At 44.5% G+C, this 17,335-nt stretch overlaps 1 protein-coding gene across 19 annotated transcripts in view; it reads right to left on the bottom strand.

Annotated features, from left to right (window-relative positions):
* LOC108023087 (collagen alpha chain CG42342) overlaps positions 1-17,335 on the bottom strand; it is a 70,111-nt gene that overhangs the window by 17,927 nt on the left and 34,849 nt on the right. For 8 of the 19 annotated variants that reach the window (XM_017092345.3, XM_017092393.3, XM_017092409.3 and 5 more), the window contains exons 3-8: positions 3,140-3,219; positions 2,748-2,855; positions 2,578-2,646; positions 1,834-1,887; positions 1,534-1,704; positions 1,044-1,149 (exon numbers count right to left, since the gene is read on the bottom strand). In XM_017092345.3, the coding sequence (XP_016947834.1) occupies positions 1,044-1,149; positions 1,534-1,704; positions 1,834-1,887; positions 2,578-2,646; positions 2,748-2,855; positions 3,140-3,219 (588 nt within the window). The remainder of the gene's footprint in view (positions 1-1,043; positions 1,150-1,533; positions 1,705-1,833; positions 1,888-2,577; positions 2,647-2,747; positions 2,856-3,139; positions 3,220-17,335) is intronic. The other 11 variants (XM_017092362.3, XM_017092378.3, XM_017092404.3 and 8 more) reach the window with 3 other exon arrangements.

Raw genomic sequence — 17,335 nt, 5'->3', positions numbered from 1 at the left:
AATTCTTTTCTCCCAATAAAACTCAATTTCGGATGGTCAACACCATTAATCCGCAATCCATCAATTGGCTAAAGAAGTTTCCAGTGTCATTCGAGGGACTTTTATTGGCCATCAATCCATCAGTCGCAGCTCGTGCGATTGCCTCTTTATTGCGACCATTGAGGGCCCCTAGTAAAACAATAGTACAAGCTGACCCACCGAGATCCCAACCCATACCATCAGATCCCATAGTGTTGCACTCCAACTCGATGGTAGTCATGCTAATGAGCCGCTAAAAGCAACATAAATGACATAAAGTTGCATTTTTACGACTGCGGCCAGTGCCACGAGTTTTCGGGGCCTACAAATTTTTACGAGAATCACTAGATTTGTATTTGATTCTGGGGCGTTTCAACTATTTTCGAACGGCGTGTTTTTGGGGTCATTTTCGTGTATTAAACTCGTATAAAGTGCAGAAATGTGTTGTGTTGGGAGCCGGCTCGTAAAACCGAAAGCCGGAATGGAAATTCCATTGTTGCTGTGGGCGTGCTGAACTCCCTACATTTCTATGCGCATTTAATTGACGTTGAAGTCCGAACTGGGGGAGCAGCAAAGGTCATAAAAGTTATCGCAAAAACAACAGTAGTGGAAAATGAAATTTGAAAATTTCCAAATATGGCAGAGGCGACTAATAAAATATTTAAAATATGTGTGAGGCCATAAAAATTGCTGTGGAAAATTGTGTGAAAAGCGCGCGAGCGCTGGCACTCTGATTTCCATTTAAACGAGCCAGCCAAAAATAAAAAGGCCCAACTAATGGGACATCGGGCTAGTCAATGACTCAATTAGAGGAGGATGGGGCCACAGCATTCCCAGCACTCCCAGAATCGAATGACAATAAATTAGGCGACCCGCAGCAGATGAAAAACTCCACATTCGATCGATCAATCGATGCCCAAAATGCACCATATCTTTGTATCTATATCTGTAGTTGTATCTGTATCTGTATTATTCGAAATACCTCACCTAGAGGGCAAATACAAACAAATAAAACGAATACTTACCAGGTGGTCCCGGCGGACCGGGCGGACCCTCTATGATGCCCGTGGGGAACTCGTCACCCTTGATGGTTGTGGTAAGTCCGCGATCTCCTCGATCGCCCTTGTCACCCTGCAAAGTCAGCCAGAGAGTGAGTCATTGTGGAAATTAATTGGAAAACTCGGAGTCAGCCTGGAGCAGCCTTAATGCATAAATAAACGATAAATACTGAGGAAGAAAGGAGAAGCCCGAGACCATAAAGAAAATGGGAAAGTCAGGAGAACAAAGGAGGACGACCCGTCAGGATGACAGCGAATCACTGGCAGTCACTTAAACCGTCGCCGTGTTTATCCAACAGATACAAATAATGCATTAATCCTGGTGACATCTCCATCCTCCCTCCCCGGCTTCTCCTTATTGTTATTTTGTGTGTGTTATCTGCGCCGCCTTTGTTTGTGGTTGTTCGGTTTTTGTGAAGGGATTTTCGGTGAATCTCAATCACCGGCAGCAACTCACCTTCGTGCCAGGTGCGCCGGCCACGCCAGGTGGTCCAGCGATTCCGGGCTGACCGGCCTCGCCCTGGACGCCCTGTGCTCCAGTTTCTCCCGGAGGTCCCCTCTCGCCAGGCACCCCAGGTTGTCCCGCCTCACCCGGCGGTCCTGGCGGACCCGGTTCACCAGGCTCTCCCTGTGGAAACAAGTTTATTAGCTCAGGATTGGCATAGGGTTTTCGATCTCCCATGGAGCTCGGGGCACGTGCAGGACATAAACCAAAAGCAGGACATGCTGGGAAGAATGGAACTTAAAAACAACTCACCTTCAGCTGTATGACTGTGGAAGCGGATACATTGACGCCTGCTTCTTGCAAGTCCTTACAGCATCAACACAAACCATAAAAAACAACAGGTTTTAATGAAACACAAAAAATATTAAATTAAGTTAATCAAAACAATGGGTTAATAAATCATCAAATATTAAACTTTCAGCTGCTGCAAAAGCCAGATTAGCCAAATTAAAAGCAAATAAACCAAATGAAATGAACGTTCTTAAAGGGTAACTTCAAAAGTACGAAACAAATAGGATGGAAATTCCATTAAAACTACCAAGGGATCTGTCCGAAAAGTTGCCACTGCCAAAGAGAAAGGAAAAGGGGAAAGTGTCTACCGAACTACAGAACTACGATGTTGCAACGAATTTATGGCGCAGTTTAAACAAAAGAGCCCAGGCAGCAGGACAACCGACGGAAGACAGAAGCCAGAAGACAGGAGACAACTTAAAAGCATTACAAACGAGAATGAAGCGAGACAATAAACACAACTACACAAGGATACGACTAAGTAAGGGGACGACTAGGACGAGGACTGGACCAGCAGGACAAATCCAGAGACCAAGGACAACCAGTTGCGAATAATTTGTTGTGCGCCATACGGCCATCTCTTGGCCATCTGCATTTGGCCCCTGAAAAATGGTCTTGACCATGTCCAACGTCTACGTCTAGCGGGGCATTCGGGAGCCAGAGTGATAAAGAGTGGCACAGAGTGTGGGTGGGTGGTGGCAATACCTTAACAGCAACTATCTCCGCATAGCCCAGCGTGCCGCCATGCAGCGTTGTCACCGATCTCTTCAGACCCTAGGAATGCAAAGCAATTTGGATCCGGTTAGACTCTATTTAATTTGTAGCCAAGTATTGCAGCAGCCTTTGCGTACTGGAGGACTGGGAGACGGACTTACCTTCACAGTTTGGAAGACATCCATGCCGGGGTGGCCGACATCGCCCTTTTGGCCCTTGTCACCGGGCTTGCCCGCGGCGCCCTTCTCCCCGCTGATGCCATTTAGGCCCTAGGCGGAGAAAAGATATTCAAAGGTTTCTTAAATGTTGATACCTCTCTTGATTCCAATTTGCCTGAGTTATGTGTTAATATACCCTTAAAACTGATAGCTTAACTTATTAAGATCCATCTAAATGCCAAGGCATTGACATATTTCCAGCAAATATCTTAAGTCCACGTGGAAAACTTTATTCTGAATGTGCTAATTCGTTTTCCATTGTCGTATAAATCTGGAGAGCACTTCCAACTGAAAGATCTCCCGGCATATGGACATCATTTCCTGCTTCCACTTACCGGATCGCCCTTTTCGCCGCTGTCGCCCTTCTTGCCGCGCTTCCCTCGTTTGCCCTGTGGACCCGGTGGACCTGGAGGACCTGCAACGGAAAGTTTCGAGAGTTAGTTGTGAAAAAGCAATCTTAAGGTCGCCTCATTAGTTGCCCATTGAACTTGCCGCTGACCCACAGGATGCCGGACCAGTGGCAAGCCGTTTCCTTGGGTCACATCTTCACCCATCCTAAGCCCCCCATTCCCATTCCCATTGCCAGTTGAGCTACTTTTTTGAACGTTGTTTTTTGCGCAGTTGGCGCAAATTCATTTAGCTGAAAAATGACTTTTCGCAGCATTTTGTCACGCTGCGGGAAAAAAGCGAAGCTGCTGGCGAATGGCGGGCACAAAATATTTACAACCACTTTGGCTGCTATTATTTCGGTGCTGCGAGGAAACTTTATCTATCCGAAAGGAGGGGCTGCAGAGCAGCGAGGAGCAAGGAGCCAGGAGCCAGGAGCCAGGAGCTGCAAGGACCTCGGAGCAGGACAAAGCTGCAGTCGATGCTTTTCAATTATTTCGCATGCAATTTTCCATGGCATAAAACTGCCAGCCCCGGGTCCTTCGTGTCTTGTAATTTTCCACTGCTGCTGCTTCTGCTGCCAGTCTGCCCATGGCAATTATTTTTATTAGAGCCGACGCCGACTCGCTGCACTTGTTGTTCTCAGCAGATGCAGGACAGGAAATTAACACCTAAAATTCCAAGACAAAGGCACCCAAAACGGCTTTGGTGTAGTCCAATGTATCAGTCGGAAGGTGTGAAAATATTTAATTAAATTAACAGGCAACACAGGCAACAAAATAGCAACAGAGCAGCAGCAGGGCATTTCCCGGAAGCTCCTCCATTCCCACTCCCCGTCTCTGAAGTTTTTCGGGGCCGTTTCATATAATAATTGTTGTAATTAAGTAATTTCGTTTTCCACTTCTTCGCTGCAGAAATGGAGAACAAGAAAGAGACCCAGAAGCACCAGGGGTCTCGAAAGGAAGCTGCCCTTAATGCAGGAAACGCCGGCAAACAATTTAAATTCATTTCGCGCTAAAATGGCGCCACAAACTACCAAAGGCATGCCCTCCCCCCTCTCTGCGGGCGGTAAGCTGGGTCGGGGCGTTGGAAAAGTGGGCGTGGCCATGTTGCAGGCTGTTGTAGGTGCGAGGCGAGGCAGCCAGCATGGCGCGGGCTAAGGTGCCGCCCTTTCTCCTATTCTACGGATGCTTATTTAATTAAAAAAAGATTTCCTAGATCAGGAGCAAGAAAGTACGAAGGCCAGGGCAAAGGAAGGAAGACTAATAGAGTATATTTACAAGAAATGTTAAGGCTCTCGCCAAACTTGGGGATTACCTGGTGGGTGTTCCCTAAATAGAAACGACGGTATATTGGCAATTAGCTACTTATAACTTTCCTTGAGATACAAATGAATATGTGGCCTCTCCTGACTTTGAGATGGAAAATATTTATAGTTTTCCATTTAGAATATAAGAATTTAAGAACCTTGATAGTAACCCACGGAATAAAAAAAACAAATAGGAACTACATTTTAATAATGATGTCTTACTTTAATAATGAAAATATTTGTAATATATTCAATTGATTTCTATCTTCTTCATAAGAGTTAAAGATACTTTTAATGAGATAAACGATTTTAATAATTACCTAATCCATTCTAACAGATATTTCTTAGAATAGAACCTTAAAAGGAACACTTGCTTGTTTGATAGTTAAACAATTAAGAAACATCGTTTAATCGAGCTTCTTCCTATCGGCTTACCCCAATCAATAGATCCGCCAAGAACACCCCTAGAAGTGCTCCGCTAAGCCATCCATGAAATTTTCCTAATCTTAAAGCTTGCCCCACTGTTCGTCGTAGTCGCAAATTATGCGCTTGCAGCACTTGCCGAGTAATAAAAGCCAACCAATTAAGCGTGGCTAAGACCCGGGCCAGAAACAATGAAGGAGTAACTCTGCCCGGCGGGGTGGACGAAAGTTGGGAGCCCTTGGATGGGGGTGGAGGAACTTGAGCGTCAAGTGTCGTAAGCCAAAGCCAAACGGAAAGCGTTGACGCACGAAAAAAGAAAGTAAAGCACGGAAAATCGAGCGGGGGCTGGGCAGGAAATATGGGCGGTGGTGGCAAAGGGCGAAGGCGGAAGGCCTTTGTGAGCGAGCGGAAAAAGTTAAAATTGCTCTTAATCTAATAGCAACATAATAATCATAATCATAACATCGTTTGCCTGCACATGGGTGCCCTGTGTCTCTGCCCCACCCGGGTTTTCCCCGGGTTTTCCCCGCGCTTTCCCAATCCTTCTTTCATCGTTGCCATTAACGCCGCATTTTCCGTATTATTTTCGCGTTGATGGCGCCATTTTGGCTTACAGTTTGTTGGCTGCTAATGGCATTTATTTGTTGTTTTTCCAGCTCCTGTTGATACTGCTGCTTAATGCGCTAAGAAATCTCATTGCGAGCACATATATACCACCTCATAGATACATATATAGGCTGTCGGGCAAACTAAGTGCGCTGCCAGCCGATGAAGTTGTTAAGTCGCAACTTGTTTCCTTTCCGCCCAACTTGATGGCAGTCCTGTCGCCTTCAATGTGTTTTCCCGCTTTTACAGATGTGATGATGATGATGATGATGATGATGCTGCTACTGCTGCAGGCAATCGAACGTGCCAGCGGAGCTATAAATCTCTATCGATGGCATTAGTTCAACTGCTGCTGCATCAGCTCAGTCGGAATCAGACGCATACCATACCATGCCACCCCCAGAAATTGGGAATTATGTCAAGTTGTGAGCGTAATAAATACCCGACTTGGCATCGTTTACGTGCGTACAACACCACGACAACATGTACAGCCAGCAAACAACGGCTAAACAAGTTGGCAAACACCCCGGAGAGATGGGGCTGCCAGGACTGAAAGGACTAGAGCTACATGCCCATTTCCCAGCTTGTATCTCGCAGGCCAACCCCGAATGGTTCTGCACCTGATCGGGGAATTGAAGTTTCGCCGCCTGGCTGCAACATCAACTAACTTTGCCGCCACACTTGGGGCTTGTTCATTCTCCCAGAGATTCATCTAATTTGCCAAGTTGCCAGCCGGCAGGGCAGCAGGCGATTCGGGGTTCAAAGACTTGACTTGGCCGGGCTCTGTTTTGTGGTCAAAGCTCAATTGATTTTTCACTGAAAGGATAACTCTTTTGGGCTCGATTTGAATAGAGGGCTGATTGGGTGAGCTGCCAGAATGATTTCCCAGGAATTTGCTCTGCCCTCAAAATGAAAAACCCAATAAATAAATCAGAGCCCAGAGGAAAATCTTTAAAGTCTGTTATAGAGCCAAAGGTTACAATGTGGAATTTTGAGAATACTTCCGCTTTTAAGCTGGCAAAAGTAATGCAATTTTGTGGTTTGAACCTGTTTATGCAATTTTTATTAAAAACCTAAATGTTTAGCCTGCTCGCATAGTTCTGACTCTAGCTTTATTATTAAAATTGCTGGGCCAAAGTAAGCTCAACCCATATTCTTGGGGAACTTTTATCTATAAGTGCACCTGCTGCTTGTCTTTGAGCTATGCAAAAAGTTTTGCTGCCTCGGAATCGGATTGCCGGGCTTTAAGGCAGCCACTCGGCAGTTTCATTAGCTGTGCTTAAAGGCGAACGCGCATAAGTTAAAGAGGCAATGAAATTTTCATTTAAAGTCCGCAGCACCAGTATCCAGTTCCCAGGATCCCTGTCATCCTGTCAAGGACGTCTGTGCGCAGCGCAAAATGAACTGCCAGCCAGGAGTGAAACTTGAAATGCAAACATTGATGGCAAACTTTTAACTTTTGCCGTGACGTGTGTCGTCCTTGCGCTCAGTTCCCCGGTGTCCTTCGTACGTGCGTCAGTGGCAGGCAAGCGCCGGCTGCAGGATGCAGAATGTGCGATTCCAAATGCAGCCAAATACGAAATGGCAAGCATACTTGAAGCATTTGCTCCTTCCGGCTGCGGACATAAATGCAAAAGTTTTTCCTGCCCGCTTGGGGAGTCACGCATTTTCCGACTTAGGAGTGCCCGCTCCGCCTATTTTCCTCACCACTTTGCCAATGCAAATGAAATTATGTAGCCGGTGGCGATGGGTGGTTGGGCGGCTGGCTAAAAAACAAAGGACGAGGTATAGCAAATGTTGTGTTGCTAGTTGTTTGTCTGCAAGTTGCCGCTGTAAATCCTCAATAAATGCGAATGCGAAAATGCTGCGCTACATTACAGGCAAACAGAAAGGGCGGCAACTTTCGTCCTGCCACTCGGCGTTGTCCTTGTCCTTGTCGTCTGCTGATATGCGATACTTTCCATACAAAATAACTCTTTATCCCCCGGTCTTTTTGCCCTTTTTATTCTCCTGCAGCTTGTCTCCTTCGCCCGCGGTGTTTTGTTCGCCAAAGTGTCTCATGTTGTCCCAGGGACTCCTTTCTGGGAGACTGTAATTGTAGAGCGATACGGTTTCTTCCTGGAAACCTGCTTGGTTGCCTTACAAAAACACGAGGAGAATCCCTGCCTGTATATGATTTGGCCTTTATCCGATGTGATATATGTGTGCTCATTAGGCCAGAAACCTGTTCTTCATGTCCGTATTAAAGTTCAAGTCCAGTAAATCAGTAAGCCAAGCAGGGATACCGGGTCAACTTAAACTCAGGCTGCCAATTTAAAGGACAAGCTTTGTTCCATAATTCAATTGAAGTGGTAACTATGGACATGGCTAATTATTTCACTCCAATGAACACGAATGACCCTAATTGACTTATGCTCGTCTTATGCGCAAGATGCGTAATCGAAAGCTCCATAAAGGCCAGATCATTATCGCCGGCAAGTAATCAACAATGGTCAGAACCAAATTAGTGGGCCTCGGGCGATGTCTGATGTTCGACAAATGCATTATGACAAACTTTTATTGGCTGTCTGACAGGGTGTGCGTGGGTGTGGGTGTGGGTGCGAGGGGAAACGGAAACAGTAACTGAAACACAGGAAGTCTCGCACACAAGCTGAGTAACTCGGATCCTTCGATGCCTGGCATCGTCTGGTTTTATTTACAGGCGAACATTTGCACGAGGTAAATGCCAGGCGGTTTGGCAAAGCGAAAACCCAGACAACACGCACACACAGATGACAAGTGCAAATGTTGGCAGCTGGCGATGGGTGCACTCAAAGAAATTGGATCAATTATACAAGTCAATGGAATATTCTTTAGAATAAGATACACCAATATTGAAGAACTTAGCATATTTGACAGTTTTATCCACTACAAACCGCACAGAAATCCTTAATCAGGAAAATACCGCGAATTCTTCAGAGCATGGTAACAAGAGAACCCAAATTCTTCAGAACAAGAGTGATTCATATTTACTACATTATCCTTTTTGACATGTTTAATTTCATTCTCAATAAAATAAGACATAAAACTTCTTAGAAATAAGACAAAATTCCAAAAACATATAAATGTCATGTTAAATAACAAAGCATTTCTAGTTTTATCAAATTTTTTTCTCTGTGCTTGTGTTGCCAAGGCCAGAAGGCAAATGTCTGACAAATCTGTTGCATTATGGAACGCCAGGCATATCGATTTGTCGACACGTCCTTGCCATTATTTCCTCTTTAATTAAATGCCCAAAATGCTCATTAGTGGCCAAATCCTTCGGTTCTTCTCCAAAGGGGTTAACTAATGACCGACATTGCGTATACGTAGTGCGAGTGTGCACACTCCAACAGGTTGCCCCCGGGGGGCAATTAATTAGCGAGTGCCACGCCCACACCGCCAATTACACATGTAAATGCAACGGTGGACAAATGTTTTGCGGTTTGCCCATAAATATTATAGGTAATTGCCAGCGAGCGGGGCTGGCAAAAAACCATTCTTCGCTTAATTGTAAATTGCATTCACTGTACGCGCACGGTTTTCAATTCGCTTTTGCTATCTGATTGAGTGACGGCTTCATGGCTTTGTGGTCTCGCTGGCATCTGGCTGACCCAATCCGAATCCGAATCCCATTTTGAATGCCAATCCAAAACCCATTCCATCGAAATCAACAAGCTGACAAATTAGCTTCACTTTTGTTTGTTGCTGCCACCGGAAAATTGTTGTTTGCGGCTTATTGCTTATTGCTCCTTTTTGTTTTCCAACTTATTTGTTTGTTATTTATATTTCGGTTTTAAATGCAAATTGCATAATTTATTGCAGTTCCGGCTCTGATTTATGCGTTCAGCACATTATTTTTTATTTGCTTAAAATTAATGCTTTATTGTTATGGGGAATTTTTATGATTTAAATGGCATTTTACGATAGGTAATGTGATTTTAATAGAGCGGCGGGAAATTCAATTCACTTTGTTATTTATGAGCGCTGTGTTTTTCACGTCTTGTTCTTTTGTTGAGCGTTAATAAAATAATTAATTTCCCTGCCGTTCGCATTTTTCGCGCTTTCCAGCCGTCCAGAGATTTGCATTACGCTTTTCCTTGCGCAGCTTGCAGCTTGGCTTTTCCCCCCTCTGCATTTTAAATGCAATTTGATTAAACCACAATTTGAAGGACTCTGCCGACGGGGTATCATAATTTGCATTGTGACAACTGGGACAGCCGGCAGTCAGTTTGTTTTGAATCCTGGCAAGGCTTTCAAATGGGGATTCCTGATTAAATCCAGTACTTAATGTAGTCTAAGACCTTTCTCAAGTGGAAAACTTTCTCACATTGTTTTGAAAACTTTAAGTCATTCGATTTAATGGTTATGCTGTCACTTATTTTCGGAGGTCCTTAAGAGTCCAGTTTATTAAAAGGCCTGTCCTTCGCTGTGGACAGCCAACAGAAAGAGGGAAAAGTAAACAGAAAAGCGGAGGAAAAACACTTGTAAATCCCCGGGGGCTTTACCTTATGTTTAAGTAATTGGTAAACGGCTTTGGGATAAAGCAAACTTGTATATGCAAACCCTTTTTCCGCCTTCAGTGGCCTCGAGATTTGAATTGTTTTTGTTTTTCCGTTTTACAAATAAATAGAAAACAAATACGGCACTAATATAGCATCCCAAGGATAATCCCTCGGAAGTTGTTTTGTTATTTTTGGTCCAAAATAAGCAATAGAGTATCCACAAAGGCGGAATCTAAAACAATTTGAACGCACACCCCGGCGGGGAAAAAAGAGAAATGGTTGGATGATAATCCCCTGGAAAAATACGTCGGTGGATGGGGAGGGCGTAAAGCCCTCTGCACAATAGAAAGTGTTTGGCGCTTAGAAGTGAAAAGGAAAATAAGAAAAAAATGTAAAATAAGAATTTCATTTCACTTTCCGCGCGTCTGACACGCTGTTGACTGATGGCTGACTGGCCCCTCCCACTCCGCCCCCACGGGAACCCCCTGATCGAATGGCATTAGCATATTTTCCGCTGGTTTCGAGTTCCGAGTGCTCGGGACTCGCTTTCAATACGCTTCCACGCAATTGCACAGTTGGAAATACAAAAAAAAGAGAAGAAAACCCCAAGACCGCAGCGAAACTGGGTGGAGCAAAACGCTGCCAGGGACAACGGCGAAAGAACAAAGCGGCTGAGACTCCCTCTATAGAGCTGAGAATGTAAATATATTCCATGGGTAAATCAAGAAATTAATCCCTTCAGCAGCTGCGACAGCGTCAAGCAAATAATGAAAGATATATTATTTCTCTCTGCTGCTGCTGCTGCGCCCCCTATAAACACAACAATGAATGGGCGAATCAAGCTGATGAAGAATGATATAATAACAATAATAATAATAGCGGATCCGAACCCCTACAGATGAGCCGTAAAAAATCACAGCACCCACTGCGGCGCGGCGGGCAATGACAATAAAAAATGTGACAAGTGATACAAAGTAAATACACGCGAATATCAAGCGGGCAGAGGAGCAATGAATGGCAATATGTGTCCCTATATCTATATGCATGGGCGGCCGTATCTGTATCCGAATCTGTATCTGTGACACTCTTTTTGCGCCTCCGAATGGTTTATTTGGCCTGCTGCCCGCTGCCGCCTTTTGCTGCTGCAGTTCGTGTGTGGCATTTGTGCGGATTTAAGCCGTTTCTTCTCTTTTTCGGACATCCTCATCGGTGGTAAGCCTCTTTTTATGGCCGTAATGGAATGTAACCGAGCCACTGACACAATACAAAATGCAGCTCACATATTGCCATTGCCCGATGAGTTATGGCTTAATTGTGATGTCAGCGTCGGTGGATGTGGATGAGGAGGTGGATGAGATGGATGCGGATGAGGTGGCTGCCCATCGAGCCATACAACTTGTTTGACAGTGCCCGTCCGATGCCGCCAAGTCCTGCAAATTGGAGTTCCTTTGCAGCGGCTACCACCACCCCTCATGTTCCTCTGGGGTTGTGTGCGCGATTCCTCAGCAAAAAAGCAGTGTAAATAATTTCTCATATATATTCCCACATGAATTTGCACCCCAGATAAACAGCCAGCGGGTAACCAGCACTCAGAGAAAACATTTATACTTTACTTACTTTGCTTCAAAAATGTATCTATTTATCAGACTCAAGACTCCCTTTTTGTAACCCCCATAAAAATGTATTTTCCAAAAATATGGCAAATTTTAAATTTGAATATCTAAAAATATAAACTTGCTAAGGATCAGAAATTGCATATTTTTATTCTTTTTAAGACCCTTAAAAATATCTTATATGCAGAATTTCATAGTAAGCAGAACTATTTAATGTTTTACAATATTCATACAACAAAAGGTATATTTTGTTCTCTTTTTTATTGGTAATTCCAAGCACTATAATAATAATAATACAAATAATTTGTATAATATATACATGCATGGCTTATTTTCCTTAGTGTATAAGCAAACTAGCAGATCACGCTTCAGTAGTTCCTTCTTTTGACGAGCTACACCCGGCGAATGTGCAATATTCCCAATAAATGGAGGGGAGCGAAAACAGTCGCTCTTGCTGACACCTCAGCATCCCACTTGGGGATGGTATGGGATCGGAATCGGGATGGTGTGGTATGGGAGAGGGCTGGGGACGGATGAAGTGACATTTACACAATGGTTATGTTGCCGATATGCGCGATATGTTGGAGCCATCACTCATCTGAGAATGTCTCATCCGTGGCGCGAACACTGATGATATGAATGAATTATGTGGGTGGTGTAGAGTTGCAGGCCATGGAGATGGGGTGGGTGGCGAAATGTTTGGGGCTGGGGTGCGTACATACCCACACTGAGGATGGGTCTGCGTCGACATGCGTTTAACTTGCGGCAATTTTGTAACATGGTATCTGCAGACGAGCGACAATGTTGGAAACATTGTTGCAGTGGCAACATCGGCCGCAACAACAACAGCAGATGCAGGGAACAGGAACAGCAGCAGGAGCAACCTGCAGCTGATGCTTTCGGTGGCATATGCTACGGCTTGAAGCCTTTGTGGCATTGTTCGTGTGGCATAATTTAAATAATTGAAAGTTTTACGCTTACGCGCATAATGCGATGCACAGGCAACACAGGCAAAAGCAACAGCTGAATGGCCGGATGCCCATGGCCGAGGCATCCACATGCACATCCACAACGGCATCCATCATCCTGCATCCACGTCGAGCATCCTGCGTCCATTTGGCAGCTGTCCCGTCGCTTTAATGAGCAAATTACAGGCGAGCCACCACCGCCCGATTCTGTGGCCAGCTACATGGGAATGAAATTAACCAATTTCACTGGGCAAATGCAAATGAGCGGCGGCTAAAATATACCACGGTTTTTACTCACTTGGTATACATATAAATGGCCCTGCGCATCCTGCGCTGTTTAATGTTGAGCCCGCGGGTATGTCAGACGCGAATTCAAATTAAATGATCACACTGCGCCCAGCGCAAGTTCAAATAGACAAATGCGCCGCTGCCCGGGGCACAGATACAGATGCAGATACAGATGGTCAGATACATACAGACTGATACAGATGCGGACACCGGCAACCCTTTGTGCCACCACTTCCTGCCCCCTTCTGGGGGGGCAAATCTATATATATGTGCTTTTGCCCCCCTGGTACGTGAGTGCAAACTGCTTACGTTCGTATCATACAAATCATGCAGCTGCCATAAATTCTAAATTGCCAGCCATTTTAGCAGACACACAGCCGCAGACATGGAAGTAGATGGATTTCCGGGGAGGGGACAATGGCCTGGCCAGTGGCTGCCGCGGGGAAAGGGCGCAGGCTGGCTGATAAAAACGATGCTGTGGCCGTCGATGCGGCCTGGCCACAGGGAAATGCCACAGTGGTCCTACGGGTGATTAAACGACGATTTATAATAATGCCTTCATATTTGCTGATAACGTGCAAATAATTGCCACCACAAGGCAGTAAAGCTGTTCTGAATTGGGTTTTGCCGCCTTTCTGGAGGTTATATATTAACCTTTCATATTTGCCACGTTCATAGTAATATTTTTAAGCTGTTTATTGCTTACAATTTGGCTTCGTTTTGTACCTTTTATGACTTGCAACTTGAAAACAAAAACATAAAACCATCTTTACAATAAAAACTTTATGAAAATGTACAAAAAGTCATTATAAGTCTTAGAATAAAATGTATAAATCCTAAAAGCCGGGAGCATTCATACAAATATTGGATTATACATTCCTATTTTATTGGAAAAATTTGTATTATCATTTCTTCGTATGCCTTTCTACTGCTGCCCCACTGTTCCCATGAATGTGGCTGCTCGAGTTGTGAAACATAATGAGACTTGACATGTTATTTGCCCATTGAACGGTCAGCGAGTGTGTGATTGAGTGTGAATGGTGTGGGATGGATGCCTGTGCCGGGTGAGTCTGTCTCCGGGCCCGTTTCCCCGCAGAATGTTTGATGTTTCTCGGCTCCGAGTGCCGCAGAGCGACCGTGATTGCTTAAATACGGAACTCAGCTGCCAAAAATGCCAGGATCAGAGAGCTGTGGTGCCACGCCCTTGACTTCTCCTGTATTTCATACATGTCTCGCTACAACTGCCACACAGCGGAGCACTGACTGAGGGTCCCGCTTGGTAAATAAATTGAGAATGTGCCACATGCATGCGAGCATAAACGCATTCCCAGTCTCGTATGCAAAAGTCTATTTATTCTGCAGTCAAAATATGCAGCACACAAAGTAGCAGCGCCAGCAGCAGCAGCAGCTTTCTATTATTTTAACTTTTTATATTTCTCATGCGCTGCTCAGCTGCTTTTTTATGGCACACTCTCCGTCGCCATTGCTGCGACTCTGGCTTCATTATTTTTATTGGATTTTCCGGGGCGGGACCTCAGACATGGAGAATATATGATAATGTGGGCACTTCAAACGGGTTCAATAGAACCGTTGCCAGTTGCCAACAGCTCCCAACAGTTCCTAGCCACCGAGAAGAAAGGAGAATCTCGTGGCTAATCCGGACTTTGCTGCACCCACACTCGGGCTCTCGAAGATTGCCGGTCATGTTGTAACCACAGGCTAGGGAAAACACACACTCTCTGTGGGGCTGTCAGGCTGGATTGGAATGCATCTAATGGCATAGCATGGCATATTACACATACGCCCCGTGGCTCATTGTCTAATAAATACAAATTTAGACGGCATGATTTGCCAGCAGGGCAATGCACTTGGGTTCGCCTGCCACGGAGAAGCCCGAGAAGCATGAACCTCAATGGGCGAGTGCACATACCTATGGCAATATTATTTATTGCGGGTGCTGACCTTTCGGCCTCCATCCTGCCAGCTGCCAGCCCATCTGGACGGGCCTAATGTGACGTGGCCGTGTAGAACAGGGTCATTAGGCACAAGTGCCAGTGCGCTAATTATGCAGATTCAAGGAGCAGGAAACAGGAGCAGCAGCTGCATAAATCTCCGACTGGGCCAACACGGCCAATTATGCACTTTATGGTATGGCCATAACATAACTGCCGGTGCCCGGAACACTTGCCCCACAAAAGGGGTCACATAAATCCCGATTGTGGCCACCGTGGCCACCGACCTCAAGCCACTGCAAGTCGCATTATGACAGGGCCTGCCCAGTCCCATAAAAAAAGTGCACCAACTTTGCCTGCCGCAGGCCAAGAGTGCAAAAGTGGTTGCAGCTGAAAGATAGTCGATCGCTTTTAGGCCAGGCCACAGACCACCAATTTGAGGAGGAAGAAGTGTGTATGCTCGGCCAGCAAGAAAATTACTGCAGCTTATGCAGATTAAATCTTGGCTGTGTTCTATTTAAATAATCTGACTTTATGCGCCTTCTCCTATTTGTTTGCCTACAAACTCAACATAATTACAAATAAATAAGTAAATCCCTGGCAAAGTTTGGCCTACTTGCGAATTCATTGCCTTGCTGCTTAATTATTTAGTGTCAAATATAATTCCACTGAAAGCAAATAAAATTTCACACCCAGAAGGCAGATCTTAATTAAACATCTTCTGCTCAGCCTATGGCATTTGAATATTTTGTTGTTTCAGATGGCTAAGGCTTTTCAAAGTGAAATTCATTTAGCCACTGACAAAACAATTGAAAACATATTTGGCTTAACCAAAAGAATGCGTATCTCTGGCTTAAGTTCTTTGGTAATTTCTTTATTTTATTGTAAACGCTTCAAGAGATTTAAAAGCTCAAGATATGGGTAATCAAAATACTTGAGCAACAATTTTTTAATTGAAGGCAAAAGAATTTATGACTTTGATTTTATTTCCTCATTGTTAGCAGCTTAGGATGCTACTAAAATAGGTTTCAAGTGAGCTTTTATTCGTAAGCCTGAAGAATTTCTTTAAAATAAACAGACTTAACAAATGAAAGGAACTTTACTCCTTAAACGTTGTCTAGTCTAAGGCCTCGGGTAATAATTTCCATTATTTCAGGGTCCGAGCTGCTGAGCATTTTATGTACCGCATCAACACGTTGTAAGATAAATGCGGTGGAGCCGGGCTACCGTCGAGTGGCCAAATTTCAAATTAAAATTAACATTATGCAAATTTCGCCAATTGCCATTATACTCGACATTGTCGCGGGTCGCTGCCGCAGTCAAACAACCGCCGCCGCCCACAAAGGATCGGTGGACCCAAGATGCCGCTCCATGTCCTTTCCACGAATTCCCGCTGGTGAGGATGGCAGGGATGGCAAGGATACCAGGGAGGGCTAGGAATTCAGGAGTAGTCGCAAAGTCGGGTGGCGGCAAACTTTTTATGCAAATTAAATGTCTGCGAGTGACGCGCGTGCGTTTTGTTTGCTCTAAGGCGGCTGGGCGAAAAAACAGCGACCCCAGAGCAATGCGTTTTCCCCGCTGTTTTAGTCGGGGGTTTTGGGTGGAACTTTGTTTTAATGAATTTTTTACCCGCTACGCTGAGCATTCTCAATGTTTGCTTAATTAAAGCGAGTGTGTGGGCGTGTGTGGGGAAACATCTGCAGACCTCCCCGCTGTTTATTTGCCTTTCAACATGCTGCGCTTCATCATCATTAACTAACAAATGCTAGCGCCGGCAACAAAAGGAGCCTGCCAAATCAAAATAAATACAAGTCAGAGCCGCGACGACAACAGAAACTACTCGAAGCTGACGAAAGATGGGGCAGCCAAGAAGTTCAAGATGGTTGGGGCTGTATTTGAGATGATACCTTTCCATTTGGAAATTACATGTTCAACATCCTTTAAATCCAAGAAATACTACCAGAAATAGTTCAGTTATTAACAACTAAGAAATGACTTTAAACTTAGAACTTACAAATATTGTTAGACATATTTTGGAATAGGATTTTAGAATATTTTTATTTTTATTTATTTTAAAGAAATAATAAACAATCATGTCACATCTATATGTCTAAAGACTCTCAATATCTGGTCTGGTTTCTACGGACCTTTAAATTTTAAATGCATCTAGTGAAGTAGGTGTCCTCTTGGAAAATGTTTGCCAACCATTTTAGTCTGCACCTCCAACTTTCTCGAGGCTGTGCACTTTAATTGATACAAAACAACAACATTTTCACTGCCTGATAAATGTCATAGAACCGCATAAATTGAAAACTTTCACAGCAAGACTGAGATTATAGTATATTTAGACCAGCTCTAGTGTTTTTTTCGCTCCTTCTTGGTGGTTCTTGTTGGCTGTTGCTGCGGTGGCTGGTGAAATTTATGCGCCTGTTGTTATTATTTTTCCAGCTTCCGCTGGGCCT

This window comes from Drosophila biarmipes, chromosome 3R (assembly GCF_025231255.1).
Source record: "Drosophila biarmipes strain raj3 chromosome 3R, RU_DBia_V1.1, whole genome shotgun sequence".
Lineage (NCBI taxonomy): Eukaryota > Metazoa > Arthropoda > Insecta > Diptera > Drosophilidae > Drosophila > Drosophila biarmipes.
Note: the sequence above shows the minus strand (reverse complement) of the source record. Positions and strands in the feature narration are given on the sequence as shown.